At 36.0% G+C, this 19,817-nt stretch overlaps 1 protein-coding gene across 1 annotated transcript in view; it reads left to right on the top strand.

The window, feature by feature from the left end:
* Positions 1-19,817, top strand: part of LOC150100374 (succinyl-CoA:glutarate CoA-transferase) — a 152,517-nt gene that overhangs the window by 95,449 nt on the left and 37,251 nt on the right. Inside the window, exon 10 of the mRNA XM_090402297.1 lies at positions 16,106-16,208. Within this exon, the coding sequence (XP_090258423.1) occupies positions 16,106-16,208 (103 nt within the window). The remainder of the gene's footprint in view (positions 1-16,105; positions 16,209-19,817) is intronic.

The raw sequence follows: 19,817 nt of genomic DNA on the forward strand, positions 1-19,817 counted from the left end.
TTTGGGATTTAGCCGACCAAATTGTATTCTTATTGGTTAAACCAAAATAAAAAATGATGGTACGACATGACAAAATTTCATGCCGGCTGGGGTGTCGCCCAGTTAAACAAGGCCCCCGTTGTTTTCGCCAGGGAACCAGAGTGAACATCGAAAAGTCAGCGACTGGAACAAATCTGAAAATAAACCCCAACTCAACATCACCAGAGTTAAAGATCGGTACTATCAACGTAAGAAGCCTGAATGGCAAAGAAATGGAGCTAGCTGAGGAATTAGATAAGTACCAGATCGACATAATAGGGGTGACTGAAACAAAAAAGACCAAAATTGGTGAGATCTTTCTGAGCAATAAATACAAAATGTTATATTCAGGCAATGACAATCAAGGAAAAGAAGGAGTAGCCATAGTATTCAACACAAAATACGAGGCTAATCTTCTTGAATGGCAGTCAGTCTCAAGTAGAGTAATGTGGGCAAATATGAGAATGGGGAACTGGACAATGAGACTTATTTGTGCCTATGGTCCCACAGAAGGTTCTACTAAGGTAGAAGTGGAGGAATTTTTTGAGGCTTTAGAAAAAGCAACTGACACAATGAAAAATGAAAAGTTGGTCCTTGTTGGGGATCTAAATAGCAGAGTAGACTGGACTGGTTATTACTAACACCATGTTCCAACATAAAAATGTGCACAAATTCACATAGAAAGAAGAGGCTAGGAATAAGAAAAGTCTGATTGACTATGTTATTGTTGATAGTGATGTTTTCTCCCTGGTGCAGGACACCAGAGTGTACAGAGGATTTGAAATTGGAAGTGATCACTATTTAGTCTTGAGCAGGATAAAATTGAATTTCATATTGAAAAGAATAACATGTAAGAAAGTTTTAAAGCGAATAAAAGTTGAGAAGCTCTCAGATGTGAGCTGTAGACTAAAATACACAAAGATTATTGAAGAAAAATGGAAGAGTTTGAGAACAGGAATCAAAGCTTGGAGATTCAGTGGCAAACTCTGAAGACATTGATTGATTCTGCCAGAGAGACATGTGGTGAGGTTGTCTGTAAGGATAAAAAAATCAGAACTCCCTGGTGGACACAGGAAGTTAAAGAGGCAGTGAAGGAAAAGAAGAAAGCATACCAAAAGTTCCTGTCAAATAAGTCAGATTGTGCTCTTAGAGAATATAGAGACAAATGCAAGAATGCTAAACACTGTGTAAAACTAGCTAAACAAAAGTCATGGGAGGACTTTGGCAAGAACATGGAAAATAAATATGAAGTAGGTGGCAATATATTCTGGAGATTGTTGAAGAAGCTTAGAAATGGAAGAAAGAGTGCTGTAAAAGGAGTTAGAGATAATAAAGGTGACATGAAAACAGTAGAAAAAGATATCCTTGAAGTATGGAGTAATTATTTCGAGAAATTGCTAAATGAGACGAGCAGTGATGACAGCACAGTGGTATAAAATACTGACAGGCATGCAGTCAGGAATACATATCCATACTTGAAGTAGAAAAAGCCATCAAAGGCTTGAAATGTGGAAAGGCAGCAGGAGTAGATGATATTCTACCAGAAATGCTGAAGTATGGTGGTATAAGAGTGTTACAGTGGCTGCACTGCATAGTTCAGAAAGCCTGGACAGAGGGACAAATTCCTGATGATTGGAGTAGAGCTCTAATAGTGCCCATATATAAAAAGGGAAAGAAAATTAAATGTGAGAATTACAGAGGTATTTCCCTACTGAGTGTTCCTGGATCTATGCCAGTATACTTGAGAAATGGTTGAGAAGAATTGTGGAAGAAAAGCTTGGTGAAGAACAAGCTGGATTCAGGCCAAATAGAGGCTGTCAGGATCAGATCTTCACTTTACGACAAATAGTCGAGAAAGCATGGGAATATAACAGAGATCTGTATTTAAGTTTTGTCGATCTGGAAAAGGCATATGACAAGGTGCCAAGAGAGAAGCTATTCAATACGCTGCAGTTATATGATGTCGATGGGGCATTATATCAAGCAATACTTAGTCCTTATTTGAGTTGTAAGTCAGCAGTTAGAATTGAAGGAAGTACAGGAAGATGGTTTAATGTTAAATCTGGTGTGAGACAAGGATGTACATTTTCCCCTGTGTTATTCATTATCTATATGGATCACATTATGAAGGAAAGTGGTATTAAACATGATATCAAAATTGGAGATGTTAATGTCAGCTCTTTGCTTTATGCTGATGATGTTTTACTTCTAAATAAATCTGCTACAAGTCTGCAAGATTCTCTGACTAAATTGAATAGCTGTTGTAATAGATATGGTATGAAGGTCAGCAATAAAAAGACAAAGACAATGAAAATAGGCAGAATCATTGAAAATGTCAACTGTGTTGTGAATGGAGAACCTGTGGAACAAGTAAAACATTTCAGCTATTTAGGCACGATTTTTAGTGAAGATGGTAAATTAAATATAGAAATAGACAACAGAATCAGCAGAGCTGGTATGGTGGGAAGTCAATTGAATAAATTCATATGGAATAAGAGAGAAATTAGTCGGAACACTAAATTAGTTGTATACAAGACAGTGTTCAAACCATTTTAACTTATGGATCTGAGAGCTGGGTCAGAAGTAAAACACTTGACCAAAGACTAGAGACCACAGATATGAGAGTCCTGAGAAAGATTATAGGCATGAACAGATGGCATCAATGGCAGTATCATATTAAAAACGAGGATATTAGGAAAGAACTTGACATTGTCAGCATCCAGGAATGCGTTCGCAGAGCTAATCTCAGGTGGTATGGTCACTTAAACAGAATGGGCGAGGAAAGATTAGCAAAACAAGTGTTCTCTGCCAGGTTGGCAGCAAAACGACCCATAGGAAGACCAAGATATAGGTGGATTGATACGGTACAAAGTGCTTTAGACGATAGAAATATAAGATCTGATAATGTTGGAGTCTTGACAAGTAACGGACTGATTTGGAGGAAAATTGTAGATAGGAAATTAATAACGATGTAATTTTTTTCATGTAGTACTATCATATCCTGTACACCCCTTGAGGGTATATGGAAGGAATTTGATGATGATGATGAATTGCATAGGATAACCTGGCTACTACTGCAAGACTATTTTGTTTTAAATTTCATGTAATTCAAAAAAAAAAAAAAAAAAGTAATTTCCAAAATATGGTCTAGTATTCAATCATAAGTAACTTACTAGATTCTTTAAACTATTTGTTGTAATGCAGTACTTAATGTATGACATTAATGGCATATTCTGAAGATTTGACTTGCTCATTTTTATGAATTTGCATGTATCCACATGATCAAACTTTTGCTTACCTACCTGAGGTAAGCAGGTTTACAGGAACACAGCACTTAAAACTCTTAACACAGGGAAAGATAGGAGGGGGAAACTGTCCTTGTTAGAGTGCAAAAGCATTTTTTTTTTCAGTTGTTATTGATTTCATGAATTTAATCCCCTTCAGTTATAATATATTGAAGTATTACCCGATTTCTTTCCAAGTTTATCTAGCATGATGCAGTAGAACTGTAGGTCAGATTGTATTTTATTTACACTGCATTTGAAATTTATGCAGATAGTCAATCATTAGATTGCATAAGCTTTTTTTAATATCTGACCCACAAATGAAAGGTTGCAAGGCCTGTAGCACATCAATGCCTAATGTGGATAAGAAGAAATTTGTTGACATGTTTTTTTTTTTTGAATTATTGAAGATTGTGGTCTTTCAGGAAGACAGGGGGAGGGAGGCTGTTCCAGAGGTAGATGGAATGAAAAAGAAATTGGTTTGAAGTTGTATGATAAATAGATGTTGACTAGCACTTGCTCTTGTTCTTATAGTTTTTGAAGAAAGTACATGGATGATTCTGGCTGAATTAGCAGAGCATGACCATGAAAGTGCTTATAGAAGAGGCACAAGGCAGAAAATTGGACATCTATGTGAGAAGGATGAGTTATTCTGTGAGAGAGTCAGAGGGGTTATCAATTAATTTGATTGCCCTTTTCCAAATAGCATTAAACAAGGCTGGTGAGACTTTGGGTGTATCACCCCAACTGTGTATGCAATATTCCAGGTTAGGGAGGATTTTAGTAGTTGTATAAGTGAAAAATAGTGCCTTGTGCTGAAAAGTATCCTGAGTTTTTTCTTGTTTTTCTTCTGTGGAAATTATACAGGATTGTGTTTTAGTGGCATTAAAGGTCCAAATGTTATCCTCATCCTGTTGAAGAATAGTGAGGAGATTAGAATTTAAGGCATTTGTTATGTGGAGGATCTTGAGGTTTCTAATGATTGGGCACTGCAAGGTTTGTTGAATGAGAAAGATTGGAGTTCAGTGTCATCAGCATAGCTGTAGATAGAATTTGAGGTCAGTGAGAGTGGGTAAAAGTACAGAGTTCTGGGGCATGCCTGCATTGGTGGAAACCATTTAAGCTTGAAATATAGTGAGTGACCAGAGAGGAAGCTGGACTTGCAAAATATTGCAGGCAAACCACAGGATAGTAGTTTAATGAGCAGACCTCTGTGACTAACATAATTAGATGCTTCAGAAATGTCAAGAGCAACTCCATGCATTTCTCCAAACCTTTCTGTGGCTTGAGTTCAGAGGTTGATGATGATGAATGCTAGAATGTGGATTGAGAGTGGTAGAATCCATACTGTTGATCAAATATTGGCTAGTGATACTTCAGGTGGAATTGTTAGTTAACTTTTATCACCTTTCTTTGGAATGGACTAAATGTATATTATACTTGACAAGAAATTATATTCTTGTTTTAATTCTTTACCCAAGTGTAAGCAAACAGTTTTTATGTGAACTTCATCTTGACTCATCTACTTTTATATAGAGGCTAACTTCACATCATTTGACTCAGTATCCCATAATGCAAAAACATTATGGGAAGGGTCACTATCCAGATCAGTTTGAACATTTACTAAGGTCTCATCAGCTGGAACTTGATAAGGAAGATATCATTAAGGTTAAATCAATGCAGAAGTGATATATTTTCTATATACAAGACTGTGTGTTGATTTAACCTTGGCATCTTCTTAGGTCTAGCTCCCATTGATGGGACCTCAAAAATGTCAAAAGCAATGTGGATAGTGATCCTTCTCATAATGTTTTTGCATTATGTGATTACTGAGGTACTGATGTGAAATCAAAAGTCTCTGTATACAAGTAGGTGACTATTGAAGATACTTCATGTGTATACTTTATTTGTTTATGCTTATGTAAAAGATTACATTAACAAGAATATAATTTCTTGTCAAGTGTAACCAGTGGTAAACTTTCTTTGGACTGAATGTAGGCTTGTTTCCATGCTGGGGGTAGATGCCAGTTGAGTAGAAAAAATTGAAGAGGTGATATAGGATAGATGTTAATTTTTATTCCACTGAGTAAGTTTTTAGCACAGTAAGTGGCATGCCATCGGGACCATATGGCTTCTTCGTGCCCAAGTATTTAGGATTCTACTAATTTCTTTCTGGGAAAACTAAGAGTGGCATGAAGTGAGTAGTTCTTGAATGTATGTGTGTGAAGGTACTTTGCCATACCATCAGTACAGGCATTGGAAGAGAAGAATGATACTAATAGATCAGCCTTGCTTTGTTTTTGAGTTATGTTACAATAGTGCCATGTGGATGCGAGAGCAATGGAAGTTAGGACTGGTACATGTTTCACCCAATGGCATTGGCTAGAGACCAGAAGGCTCGATTGCCAATTAAAATGAAGTTTCTCTAATTCAATCATTATAATACTTTGATTTCGAGCGCATGCAGCAGCTTGCAGCTCTTTGTATTCAACAGTTGATTCACCCATTTTTGTGTTCTTGTCCTATCTTTGCTCTGGACTCGCCTTGTTCATTTTTCTTTATTATTTCGAGTTTTTCTTCCAATCAGATTACTTTTCAAATCATTTTCACACTACTATTTTTTGCTCACTAATTCTTTTACTCATGATTAAAGGTTAGGAAAAATTGCACGAGATATGATCAGCAAAATGCTATGTAAAGCAGACGACATAAATTTTGGCCATAAATCTAGAACATAGTGTAAATTTAGAACTTAGTGAAATAGTGTTACAAAGTTAAAAAATAACTCTGTAAAATGTTTCAAATCAGTAACTAAATTATTTCATCCTGTGAGCAATTTTTTAAAATGGTTAGTCAAAAAAAATGTATGTTCGCGCTGTTAGCCTAGTGGCTATGCGCTTCGCAACCATATGCCTGGGGAAGGAGTGTCCTAGGTTCGATTCCTGTCGGTGACGTGAGGAGCTGAAGGATCTTCCTCAGCCATAGCCAAGTTAGCCAGTCTTGAGCGTGGACAGCAGGGTTTTTTCCTCAGTTTATTGTGGGGGTTTTCATCCCGCAAAGCAGGCAAACTGGCCTTGAGAACTTAACACTACAGGCCATAGGATATACCGGGGCATAGGGCTGGCCACCTTATCCTGTAAACGGATTGAGGTCCGATGATCAATGGACCCTCGACACCGCAAGGTAAAAGAGGGCATAAAGAAGATGAGATGAGATAAAAAATGTATAGATTGGAAATTTTTAAAATCTTTAACATTTATTTTTAAGATGTATAATGCACACTAATCGAATTTTAGAGGCGCACTAATCGAATTTGGGTATCGAAAAAAAATGACGCACTAATCGGGGGCGCATTAATTGAGGGATTGCTGTGTATATATATATATATATATAGCAATAGCATTTTTGGTGAAAGCAAGAAAATCTTAATTGTTTGCCAGTGAAGCACATTTCAAAGTTTGCATAATGAAAAACTAACTTTTTATTAACAGGAACACATAGTATACTTTTAACTAGCTATTTGAAAACAGCATAAGATTAAAATATATCTCATGTGGTTATTTAATTGCCAAAAGATAAGTTATGGTTTAGTTAATAATATTAGGTTAACTCATCGTAGTTTTTGTTTTATACAGGTTGATTGACTGAGTTGTTTAGTTTGTAAGTAACATTGTATATTTTTGTTTAAGTATGATAAAAAGTCAATATGGCTGGTGCAAACATGTGCTGGAACAATGCAACAAAAACGTCATTGTTGGGTGATTTGAATTTGAATTTACAGTGCAGTGTGTGTGTGTGAAATGTATTCATCGTGAAAATTAAGGGATTTATGGAAGAATAGTGAAACAGTGAATGAGTTTTGAAGTGAGTGCCAGTTAGGTGGCGAGAATGAAGCAAATGTTAATAGAGGCAGATAGTATTGATGGTATGGAAAACGATAATGTCGGAATTAATATTGAACATGTGACTGTGGAAATACAGGAGAATGAAATACACATAAGGAAATAACCCGCTTGAATGTAGCAGATTAGCAGGACAGAGAAGAGAAAGAAGCAGATGGTCCGAGCTAAAAATTGAGATCATATCAACAAATGAGAAAAGGATGGTAAGGAGAAAATTACGTATGAGTACTTAATGATCGAAGGAGAACTTAATGAAAGTATAACAAAATCATGTTTCCCCTGGTGCAAAAGGTTGGCACTAATGATAGAGATAATGTGTGAGGGAAGATGCGAAGGAGTTGTTGGGCAAAGCAAATATGAAGATGAGAAAGTAAATATTGTCTCATGCCATGCTAAGATAGAGGTTAATTGAAAAGGAGGGCACTGATAGCAAACGAATCAAGTCACAGGTGTGCAGAAGGAATGATGTAGAGTTTGTAAACCTATGGCATGTGTTTGATGGAAAAAAGGATTTATATAAAGCTGACATACTGCATCTGAATAGTTTTGGTGTTAGGTGTAGAGAGAGCTTTGTTTACTGAGCATGCTGAAGTGCATATTCAGGAAAACTTAAGCAATTAGGATAGATGCAGATGAATGTGTGCGTGAAGGCACCCATGAAGCAAGTGAATGTGAGAATAACCAACAAATGGAGAATCTAGTCTCTCAAGCTAAAATATTGAATAGGATAGTAAATTCAGGAAGTGAATGTGGTTGAGGGTCTAAAGGGATGCTGCAGTTTCTATATACTAATGCCAGAAGTATCAGTAACAAGAGGAATCAGTTTTTGGCATTGATTAGTGCAACTTTGCCAAAAGTTATATGCATTAGTGAGGCTTGGCTAACAGCAGATGATGTTACAGGGATAGCATGTGAAAAGTTTAGTATTTTCAGGGAAGATAGGATGGCAGGAGGGTTCTGCTGATGATTAGCAGATAAATTGCAGCCAAAAGAATAGGAAATAGGATAAGAGGCAGGAGGATAGCTGTTCATTAGAAGTAGTCTGGTGTGAGATGAAGTAGTTTGGGGTGCTTAAGGGTCAAGCTGTATAACTGAGAGGAGACCTCCACATAACTTTTAAAGGAATGCGGAGAACCGACCAGGGCTTCTGACCTAATGTCCAATCCTCACCTTCTCGTAGTGTACCCTGTTGGGTATCTACCTGGATACTGAACGAACAAGGATGGGCTGGCAATTTGGGATTTATCCGACCAAATTGTATTCTTATTGGTTAAACCAAAATATAGAATGATGGTACAACATGACAAAATTTCATGCCGGCTGGGGCGCCGCCCGGTTAAACAAGGCCCCCGTTGTTTTTGCCAGGGAACCAGGGCGAACAGCAAAAAGTCAGCTACTGGAACAAATCTGAAAACACTCCCCAACTCAACATCACCAGAGTTAAAGATTGGTACTATCAACATTAGAAGCCTGAATGGCAAAGAAATGGAGCTAGCTGAGGGATTAGATAAGTACCAGATCGACATGTAGCCATAGTAATCAACACAAAATATGAGACTAATCTTCTTGAATGGCAGGCAGTCTCAAGTAGAGTAATGTGGGCAAATATGAGAATGGGGAACTGGACAATGAGACTTATTTGTGCCTATGGTCCCACAGAAGGTTCTACTAAGGTAGAAGTGGAGGAATTTTTTGATGCTTTAGAAAAAGCCACTGACACAATGAAAAAGGAAAAGCTGGTCCTTGTTGGGGATCTAAATAGCAGAGTAGGAAATGATTGTCAGACATACAAAATTATTTTGGGAAAATTTGGAGAAAAGAGCAAAGCTAATAATAATGGCAAATACCTGTAGGATTTCTGATTAGGACATGGACTGGTTATTACTAACACCATGTTCCAACATAAAAATGTGCACAAATTCACATGGAGAAAAGAGGCAAGGAATAAGAAAAGTCTCATTGTCTATGTTATTGTTGATAGTGATGTTTTCTCCCTGGTGCAGGACAACAGAGTGTACAGAGGATTTGAAATTGGAAGCGATCACTATTTAGTCTTGAGCAGGATAAAATTGAATTTCATATTGAAAAGAATAACATGTAAGAAAGTTTTAAAGTGAATAAAACTTAAGCAGCTCTCAGATGTGAACTGTAGACTAACATACACAAAGATTACTGAAGATAAAATGAAAGAGTTTGAGAACAGGAACCAAACCTTGGAGATTCAGTGGCAAACCTCGAAGAAAACCCTGATTGATTCAGCCAGAGAGGCATGTGGTGAGGTTGTCTGTAAGGATAGAAAAATCAGGACTCCATGGTGGACACTGGAAGTTAAATAGGCAGTGAAGGAAAAGAAGAAATCATATCAAAAGTTCCTGGCAAATAAGTCAGCTTTTGCTCTTAGAGAATACAGAGATAAATGTAAGAAAGCGAAACACTGTGTAAAACTAGCTAAACAAAAGTCATGGGAGGACTTTGGCAAGAAAATAGAAAATAAATATCAAGAAGGTGGTAAGATATTCTGGAGATTGTTGAAGAAGCTTAGAAATGGAAGAAAGAATGCTGTAAAAGGAGTTAGAGATAATAAAGGTGACATGAAAACAGGAGAAAAAGATATCCTTGAAGTATGGAGTAATTATTTCGAGAAATTGCTAAATGAAACGAGCAGTGATGACAGCACAGTGGTAAAAAATACTGACAGGCATGCAGTCAGGAATACATATCCATACTTGAAGTAGAAAAAGCCATCAAAGGCTTGAAATATGGAAAGGCAGCAGGAGTAGATGATCTTCGACCAGAAATGCTGAAGTATAGTGGTATAAAAGTCTTACAGTGGCTGCACTGCATAGTTCAGAAAGCCTGGACAGAGGGACAAATTCCTGATGATTGGAGTAGAGCTCTAATAGTGCCCATATATAAAAAGGGAAAGAAAATTAAATGTGAGAATTACAGAGGTATTTCCCTACTGAGTGTTCCTGGCAAGATCTATGCCAGTATACTTGAGAAATGGTTGAGAAGAATTGTGGAAGAAAAGCTTGGTGATATTCGACCTGAATCCAGCTGGATTCAGGCCAAATAGAGGCTGTCAGGATCAGATCTTCACTTTACGACAAATAGTCGAGAAAGCATGGGAATATAACAAAGATCTGTATTTAAGTTTTGTCGATCTGGAAAAGGCATATGACAAGGTGCCAAGAGAGAAGCTATTCAATACGCTGCAGTTATATGGTGTCAATGGGGCATTATATCAAGCAATACTTAGTCTGTATTTGAGTTGTAAGTCGGCAGTTAGAATTGAAGGATGTACAGGAAGATGGTTTAATGTTAAATCTGGTGTGAGACAAGGATGTACATTATCCCCTCTGTTATTCATTATCTATATGGATCACATTATGAAGAAAAGTGGTATTAATCATGATATTAGAATTGGAGATGTTAATGTCAGCTCTTTGCTTTATGCAGACGATGTTATACTTCTGAATAAATCCTCTACAAGTTTGCAGGATTTCCTGACTAAATTGAATAACTGTTGTAATAGATATGGTATGAAGGTCAGCAATAAAAAGACAAAGACAATGAAAATAGGTATAATTGTTGAAAATGTCAACCGTGTTGTCTATTAGGAACTTTTGGAACAAGTAAAACATTTTAGTTACTTGGACACAATTTTTAGTGAAGATGGTAAATTAAATATGGAAATAGATAACAGAATCAACAAAGCTGGTATGGTAGGAAGTCAATTGAATAAATTCATATGGAATAAGAGAGAAATTAGTCAGAACACTAAATTAGCTGTATACAAGACAGTGTTCAAACCAATTTTAACTTATGGATCTGAGAGCTGGGTCAGAAGTAAAACACTTGACCAAAGACCACAGATATGAGAGTCCTGAGAAAGATTAGAGGGTGTAAACAGATGGCATCAATGGCAATATCATATTAAAAACGAGGATATTAAGAAAGAACTCGACATTGTCAGCATCCAGGAATGCATTAGCAGAGCTAATCTCATGTGGTATGGTCATTTAAACAGAATGGATGAGGAAAGATTAGCAAAACAAGTGTTCTCTGCCAGGTTGGCAGGAAAACGACCCAGAGGAAGACCAAGATATAGGTGGATTGATATACGATGTGCCTTAGACGATAGAAATATAAGATCTGATAATGATGATATTGGAGTCTTGACAAGTAATAGACTTATTTGGAGGAAAATTGTAGATAGGAAGTTAGTAATGATGTAAATTTTTGATGTAGTACTATCATATCCTGTACACCCCTTCAGGAATTTGATGATGATGATGTGAGATCAGGGCTAATAAGACAAAATATATTTTTAGTTGCTGCTATAGGCCAGGGGGTTCCAGGGATGATCTGGGAGATATGTATGGATGATTATTATTGTGGGGGGGGGAGGGTCAAGTAAAGAGATATAGATTGGAAAGAAAGGCAATCGCATGGCAGGAAGAAAATGAAATTTATACACCTGCTGAGAGATAATTACTTGAGGCAGCATGTGATGGAGGGGACTAGTGGAACGAGAGTATTGGGCCTGGTCATAGGATCAGAAGAGCTATCCATAACCAAGGTGGCAAAAGTGACCATGCTGTCTTTACTGGGGAGATTGTAAAATATGAAGAATACTCTGTCAAGAAGGGGTATATGTGATATTACAAGGCAAGTGATTGTGACAAGGTTAGGAAGAAGCTTGAGGCTGTCCCATGGCATAAAACCCTGCAGCAAGGGAAAGATGCTAGTAGTGCATGGGAGATAGTTAAGGGGCATCTAGAGGAAGCTATATTAAATTGTATACCTAAGGTAAGGAGGGTTAATCAGGTAGGAGTTAGATGGATGAGTAATATCATTGAGCATGAGCTTCAGAAAAAGAAAATGTTGTGGAGGGTATATAAAGAGGAAGGTGACCAGAAGGCAAAATCAGATTACAAAAAGAAGCAGGCCAAGGAAAATTCCAAAGAGTTCTTTTGCTATGTGGAAAGTAAGAGGAACAATGACTATGGAAAATAACCTTAATGAGTGCTGATGATTACAAGATGACAGAAGCAGATAAAATAGTTGAGTTACTGAGTGACCACTTTGCAAGGGTATATCATACAAGTAAGGTTAATGCAAATTCTCAAAATATACACCAAGAATCTTGATGTGAATACAACTGTGGAATGTCTGACTAGGCTCTTTAAGTCTCGGCTCTGGTAGAGTTCCAAGGGAGTGAAAAGAGGGCAAAATTATTCTCTTGCATAGGGGAGGTTCTAAGACTGCAGTAACAAATTATAGACTGATCAGTATCCCAGGAGAGATGGTAAAAGTACTGGAAAATTAGTCAAAAAGAGAATTCAAGAATGGGTGGATAGGAATATAATATTCTGAGGGGCAGCCATGCTTTAGTAATTTACTAACTTTTTGTAATGGATTTTGCAAAGGCATTTGACTGTATCCCATATGAAACTCTCTTATGCAACTTAGAGGAAATGGGGATGGATATGACACTGTTTATGTGAAAACAGGTTGACTGTTGGACAGATATCAAAAATGGTATATGGAGGAGCAGAATCCAGATGATGAGTGGTGTGCTGCAAGGTTCTGTGCTAGAACCACTACTATTTAATTTGTACATAAATGGTATAGAAAATAACCTGAATGATTATTCGGTTGTTCGCTGGTGATGCAAAATTAGGTTGAGCAATTGTGAATCAAGGTGATGATGTGGAGAGCTTGCAGGATGATTTAAATAGGATGTCAGTATGGGAAAAAAGATAATGGATGTCAGTTTAATGTGGAGAAAGTTATGCATTTTGGCCACATTCATGGAACTGTACTCCAGGAAATAGATGAAGCTAGAGATTTAGGAGTGGCAGTAGACAGAGAGTTGAAGTTTAGAGGACATATTGTTCAAGTTGCTCATGAGATTACTTGGCTATTGAAGAACACCCAAGTACAGATAAGGAAGTTGCTATTCCTCTCTATAAGGTCATGATATGTCCACATCTGGATTATTGTGCTGAAGGGCTCCAGGATGAGGAAGTGATGGAGAGGATTCAACAGTGGTGATTGGTCTTTGGAGCATTCCCTATGTAGATAGATTGAGGTTGTGTGGACTGCAGAAGTTAGTTGATAGATGAAAAAAGGGGATATGATAGAAACATTTAAGTTACTTAAAGGGTTTTATAGAACTGATGCAGAAGAAATGTTTTAACACTTTGCTAGAGGGGACAGAACACGAGGTCATCCCTGGAAGTTGAGTAAAAGTGTGGTTAGTAGGGGCATGAGGACTAAACTTTTCACTTGGAGAGTTGTGAATGAATGAAATGGGTCACCATAGTCAGTTGTTAGCACTTTGTCTGTTAATGAGTTCAAGGAGAAGTATGGATTGATTGTGTGGATAAATTGGGTCTCCCACAATGTCTTTGAATTCAATGAAGGTGTCCATACAATAATAATATCTCTCCAGGATAGTAAAAGTGTAGAACTTAAAATTTTGCTTTTTTTTCCCTTTTAATTTAGTTTTAGCAGATGGCCTTTTACTTCCTGATAAAAGTAACACCACTGCTACATTTGGCTTCAGTTAGATGTGAGTGAATCTTACCCAGGAACTTTTATAAAGACTAGACTGAAGGTGAATTAGTCAGTCTTATATGAAGGTATTTTCCTTCTGGAAATTACTCCCTCAAAGCAGATGAACTGGCCTTACCCTAGTTGGCTATAATTCCAACCAAACTAAATCTGATTAAAATAGTTTCTCACTAAGCTGTAATCATTCCATTTCAAATCACTTGTGCTATAGGCATAATGAGCACTCTACTGTATTAACGATGAATGATTGTTGAAATAAGTCTATAGCATTTGAGAAAATTGGTTTCTGAATAAAATGAACATTCTGTATTCTTATGAGTTAATGAAAAACTACTTTTTTCTTTTTTTTTAGTAGTTTGACCTTACAATTTTTATGCAGTTTTTCCTTTTAAAACACAACGAAGTTAGGAGTACCTCATGCTACATAGGACTAGTGAGTAGTAGCAAGCACAAGGGTTTATTCCTAGTAATATTAAATTTGAAGGCTCAGAAATATAAACAAATCCATAATTTTGTTTTTGGTGAAATATTTTTACCTTCGGTTATGAATTAATTTTATGATAACTGAATTTAGTAAATGAGAAAATAACATTAGGAAATTTAATGTGGAGTTGAATTCTGTTGAAAAACTATCAGCTTTGATAATTTTAAGTGTTTGTGAGTAGAATTTTGTTTCTGAAGAGCAATGTGTGGATTTTGCTGAAGATAAATAATCTTAAGCAAGTAAACAATTATGCTGAATAAATATTTCTCACTAGATACTTTGAATGTTATCCATTTAACCACCAAGGCCTTTTCTGTGTACCTGGATTGGTTTGAATATAGCATTTCTTAAAGATAAATACAAAAATCTTTTATAACTTTTCTTCGAGTCTGGTTTCTCTAAAAATTGTACAGAATGCCACAGATACTGCACATAATTAGTCTATAAGATTTACTTTATTCTTTATCACACTATTTCTGCCTCATGCCCCCTCTTTTTTGTAGATTAGCATAAGCATCCCTCCCACCCCACCCCAAACTTATTAAAAACCAAAAAGCTACTAGTTAGCACTGATATGCAGTTTAATTTCAAATCTACTTAACCAGTTTCATTAGTGCTCACTACGCCTGTATCCTATATTTGTTTAAGAGTCTAGAGAGATTGCTTCAAGAGATTACTGCCATGTTCTTACTCTCTGGGCCTGGTATTAATTTTAAAACTTTCTGATTTGAAAATCTGTGCTCTATATAAACGAACAAAAGTTCCAGAATTTCTACTTTTATAACTTTAAATACTGTTTTATCTTCTGGATAACTTCAATCTCTAGTGATATACATATCACCTCTGAACAACTACTGTTAACCCTTAAAATATTGTTTCACATTTTTTGGAAGGGGGGGGTGGACCTCTGAGAACCTATAGCTTTCTATATATATATATACACATACATGACTGCCATCATCTCACAGTTTTTTCTAAAGGCTAACTTCTGTGCAGTGGCCTGCTACCACCCATCCATAGTTCAATTCCAAATTTGCAAAACAAATTTTTCTTTGTTCACCTCCTCCACTTTATTCTGTTCTTTGAAACAATCTTTATATGTATTAAAAAAAAAAAAAAAAAAAAAAAAACCAGTGGATGGCAATTCTACTCTCCAACCCAACAGGATTCAAATCTCATTTCAAGTATGGATGTTTGTGAATGAATTTCTTTGCCTGGTGTGAGTCCATCACCCTGCTTATTTTAAACCTTGTCATTCTGTATTTGTTTTTCTAGAGCCGTTTCCAAATTAACTAATTCTTAGCCCACCTATAGTACTATTGAAAGATGCTGGAATTAGAACATTTTTTATTGGTCAAATTATTTCTTATTTAGAAATCGTTAATTCTTGACCACAAAGATTAATGAAAATTAACTATTATTTAGATATTTAGAATTTGAATTTGAATTAAGAATTTGCATTCATTGTCTTTATTAGAAAATTTCTGAGGGTTTTTTTTTTATATATAATTTACATATTCTTGACAATGAAGTACTTTCTTCCTTAACATGTGATGTCTATTTCATTAATTACTGATAACTAATTAAATTACATGACATGCATATTATTAAAAATATTCAGATTTTTTTAAAAATAACAAATTATGAGTGTGTTATGTATTTTCTGTTTATTTTAAAATATTAGAAGTGAAGGCTGTATTTTTATTTATTTATTTTTCCATTTCATATAAATTTAAGTATCGAGCAAGTTAAAAATTATTTCTTAAAATAAGCTACATTAATGTAAAATTGTTTTAACATTATATTTATTTATGATTTGAATGGTTTAATTTTAGATTTTCAGAAAAGCCAACTGGTCACTGGTTGCAAATTCTTGAAACTTCAGGCATTCCTCATGGTCCAATCAACAGCATAGCTGAAGTTTTTAGCGATCCACAGGTATAGTAATTTATTTCATGTTCCTTCATTCCATAATTGCATGACTTAGTTGAAGTCAAAAAAACAGTAACTCTTCCTTTTCCTATTCAATTAGTATTTGTTACCAATGAATGATGTATAGCATCTATTAAAATTAAGCTTCAGGGACATATGTGATGTTTTAGTTTATTCACTAACCAGGGTTTCTGACCTAATGTCCAATCCTCACCTTCTCGTGGTGCACTCTATTAATAAGTATCTAACTGAATACTGAATGAACAAGGATGGGCTGACAATTTGGGATTTAGCTGATCAAATTGTATTCTTATTGGCTTAAACCAAAATTCAACCCAGCTGGGGCAACACGTTAAACAAGGTCCCAGTTATTTTTTGTCAGAGAATTAGGGTGAAAGGTGAAAAGGTATCAATTGAAACAAATCCCAATCCCCACATCAGCAGAGTTTAAGAATGGGACCATTGACACAAACATCAATGGAAAAGAAATGGAATTATCAGAAAATTGGATAAGAGCCAGATCAACATGATAGGGAAGATTTTTTTCCGAGTAACAAATATAAGGTATTACATTCAGGCAATAACAATAAGGAAAAAGGATTACCTACAGTATTCAACACTAAATATGAGGATAACCTTCTTGAATGGCAGGAAGTATCAAGTAGAGAGAGAGAGAGAGATGTGGGCAAATATCAGAATGGAGAACCGGACAGAAATAGTTGGATGTTAAATCAGATGTGAGACAAAGGTGCACATTACCTCCACGGATTACTTTATGCAGATGATGTTATACTCTTAAATAAACCCACTACAAGTCTGTAGGATTCCCTGCCTGAATTGAATAACTGCTGTAACAAATTTGGTATGAAAATAACCAGAAACATCAACAACAACTGTGCTTAATGGTCAAAGCTGTATAACTGAGAGGAGACCTCCACATAGCCTTTAAAGGAATGTGGAGAACCAACCAGGGCTTCCGACCTCATGTCCAATCCTTACCTTCTCGTGGTGCACCCTGTTAAGTATATACCTGGATACCGAACGAATGAGGATGGGCTGGAAATTTGGGATTTAGCTGACAAAATTGTATTCTTATTGGCTTAAACCACAATATAAATGATGGCAACATGACAGAATATCATGCCAGCTGGGTGTTGCCCAGTTAAACAAGGCCCCCGTTGTTTTCACCAAGAAACCGGGGTGAACAGTGAAAAATCAGCTACTGGAACAAATCCTAAAACACACCCGAACTCAACATTACCATAGTTCAAGATCAGTATTATCAACATAAGAAGCCTGAATGGCAAAGAAATGGAGCTAGCTGAGGAATTGGATAAGAACCAGATCGACATAATAAGGGTAACTGCAACAAAAAAGACAAAAACTGGTGAGAACTTTCTGAGCAATAAATACAAAATGTCATATTCAGACAATGACAATCAAGAAGAACGAGTGGCCACAGTATTCAACACTAAATACAAGGCTAATCTTGAATGGCAGGCAATTTCAAGTAGAGTGATGTGGGCAAATATCAGAATGGAGAACTGGACAATGAGACTTATTTGTGCTTATGGTCCCACAGAAGGTTCAAGTGGAGCAATTTTTTTGAGGATTTAGAGAAAGCAACTGACACAATACAAAATTGGTCCTTGTTGGGGATTTAAATAGCAGAGTAGAAAATGATTGTCAGACATACAAAAATATTTTGGGAAAATTTGGAGAAAAAAGGTAATAATAATAGCAAATACCTGTTGGATTTTTTTTTTTTTTTTTTTTTTTTTTTTTTTTTTTTTTTTGTGGAAGAAACCAATCAGATATTAAAGCACAAATAATCCTAACCAAAAAAGCATTCTATAACAGAAGAAACATTTTTACCAGTTAAGGACTTTAGTGAAACCATACATATGGAGCATTGCATTATATGGTTGTGAGGCCTGGACTCTAACAAAACAAGACATGAAAAAGTTGGAGGCATTTGAAATTTGGTGCTGGAGAAAGATGATGAAAATTAGTTTGACAGAAAAAAAAAGTAATGAAGAAGTTCTGAATATAGTTCATGAAGAGCGGTCATTAATGAAACACATCAATAAGAGAAGAAAAAGCCTAATTAGACACCATTTGAGGCATGGGGGACGTATTACGGAAATAATGGAGGGGACTGTAGAAGGAAAGAGGCCACAAGACAGACCAAGAATTTCATATATAAATAACATAATGATGCTAACTGGCGCTAAGAGTTATGAAGAGATAAAAAGGAAGTCACAAGACAGGATGTTGTGATGTGCTGCTATATTTACCAATTTTCGGATTGATGCACCAAAGAAGAAGACCTGTTGGGTTTCTGCTCTGGACATGGACTGGTTAAAAGATCTGTATTTAAGTTTTATAGATCTGGAAAGGCATATGACAAGGTGCCAAGAGAGAAGCTTTTCAAAACACTACAGTTGTATGGTGTCATTGGGGTATTATATCAAGCAATACTTAGTCTTTATTTGAGTTGTAAATCAGCAGTTAGAATTGAAGGAAATACAGGAAGGTGGTTTAATGTTAAATCTATTGTCAGACAAGGATGTATATTTTCCCCTCTGTTATTCATTATCTATATGGATCACATTATGAAGGAAAGTGGTATTAAACATGATATCAAAATTGGAGATGTTAATGTGAGCTCTTTGCTTTATGCATATGATGATATACTTCTAAATAAATCTGCTACAAGTCTGCAAGAATCCCTGACTAAATTGAATAGCTGTTGTAATAGATATGGTATGAAGGTCAGCAATAACAAGACAAAGACAATGAAAATAGGCAGAAGCACTGAAAACATCAACTGCATCCTGAATTGAGAACGTATAGAACAAGTAAAACATTTCAACTATTTAGGCACATTAAATTTGGAAATAGACAGCAGATATTTAGCAAAGCTGGTGTGGTATGGTAGGAAATCAACTGAATAGATTTATATGGAATAAAAGAGAGATTAATCAAAACACTAAACTAGCTGTATAAGATAGTGATCAAACTAATTTTCACTTATGGATCTGAGAGCTGGGTTAGAAATAAAACACTTGACCAAAGACTAGAGACTGCAGACATGAGAGTCCTGAGAAAGATGGCATCAATGGCAGTATCGTATTAAAAATGAAGATATTAGGAAAGAACTTGACATTGTTAGCATTCAGGAATGTGTTAACAGAACTAATCTCAGGTGGTTTGGTCACTTAAGCAGAATGGGAGAGAGATGATTAGCAAAACAGGTGTTCTCTGCCAGTTTGGCAGGGGAAAAGATCCTGAGGAAGACCAAGATATAGGTGGATTGATATTTAAAAAGTGCCTTAGAAGATAGAAATATAAGATATGATAATGTTGGGGTCTTGACAGGTAACAGATCGATTTGGAGGAAAATTGTAGATAGGAAGTTAGTAATGATGTAAATTTTTCATGTAGTACTATCATATCCTGTACACCCCTTGAGGGTACACGTCAGGAATTTTATGATGATGACATCAACTACATCCTAAATGGAGAACCCACAAGTAAAACATTTCAGCTATTTAGGCATGATGTTTAGTGCGTAGATGGCAAATTAAATATATGGAAATATTAGTGACTCAT

The sequence above is a fragment of the Typopeltis vanoorti genome, chromosome 13 (assembly GCF_054136105.1).
Source record: "Typopeltis vanoorti isolate ZY-2024b chromosome 13, IOZ_Tvanoo_1.0, whole genome shotgun sequence".
NCBI classification, from domain to species: domain Eukaryota; kingdom Metazoa; phylum Arthropoda; class Arachnida; order Uropygi; family Thelyphonidae; genus Typopeltis; species Typopeltis vanoorti.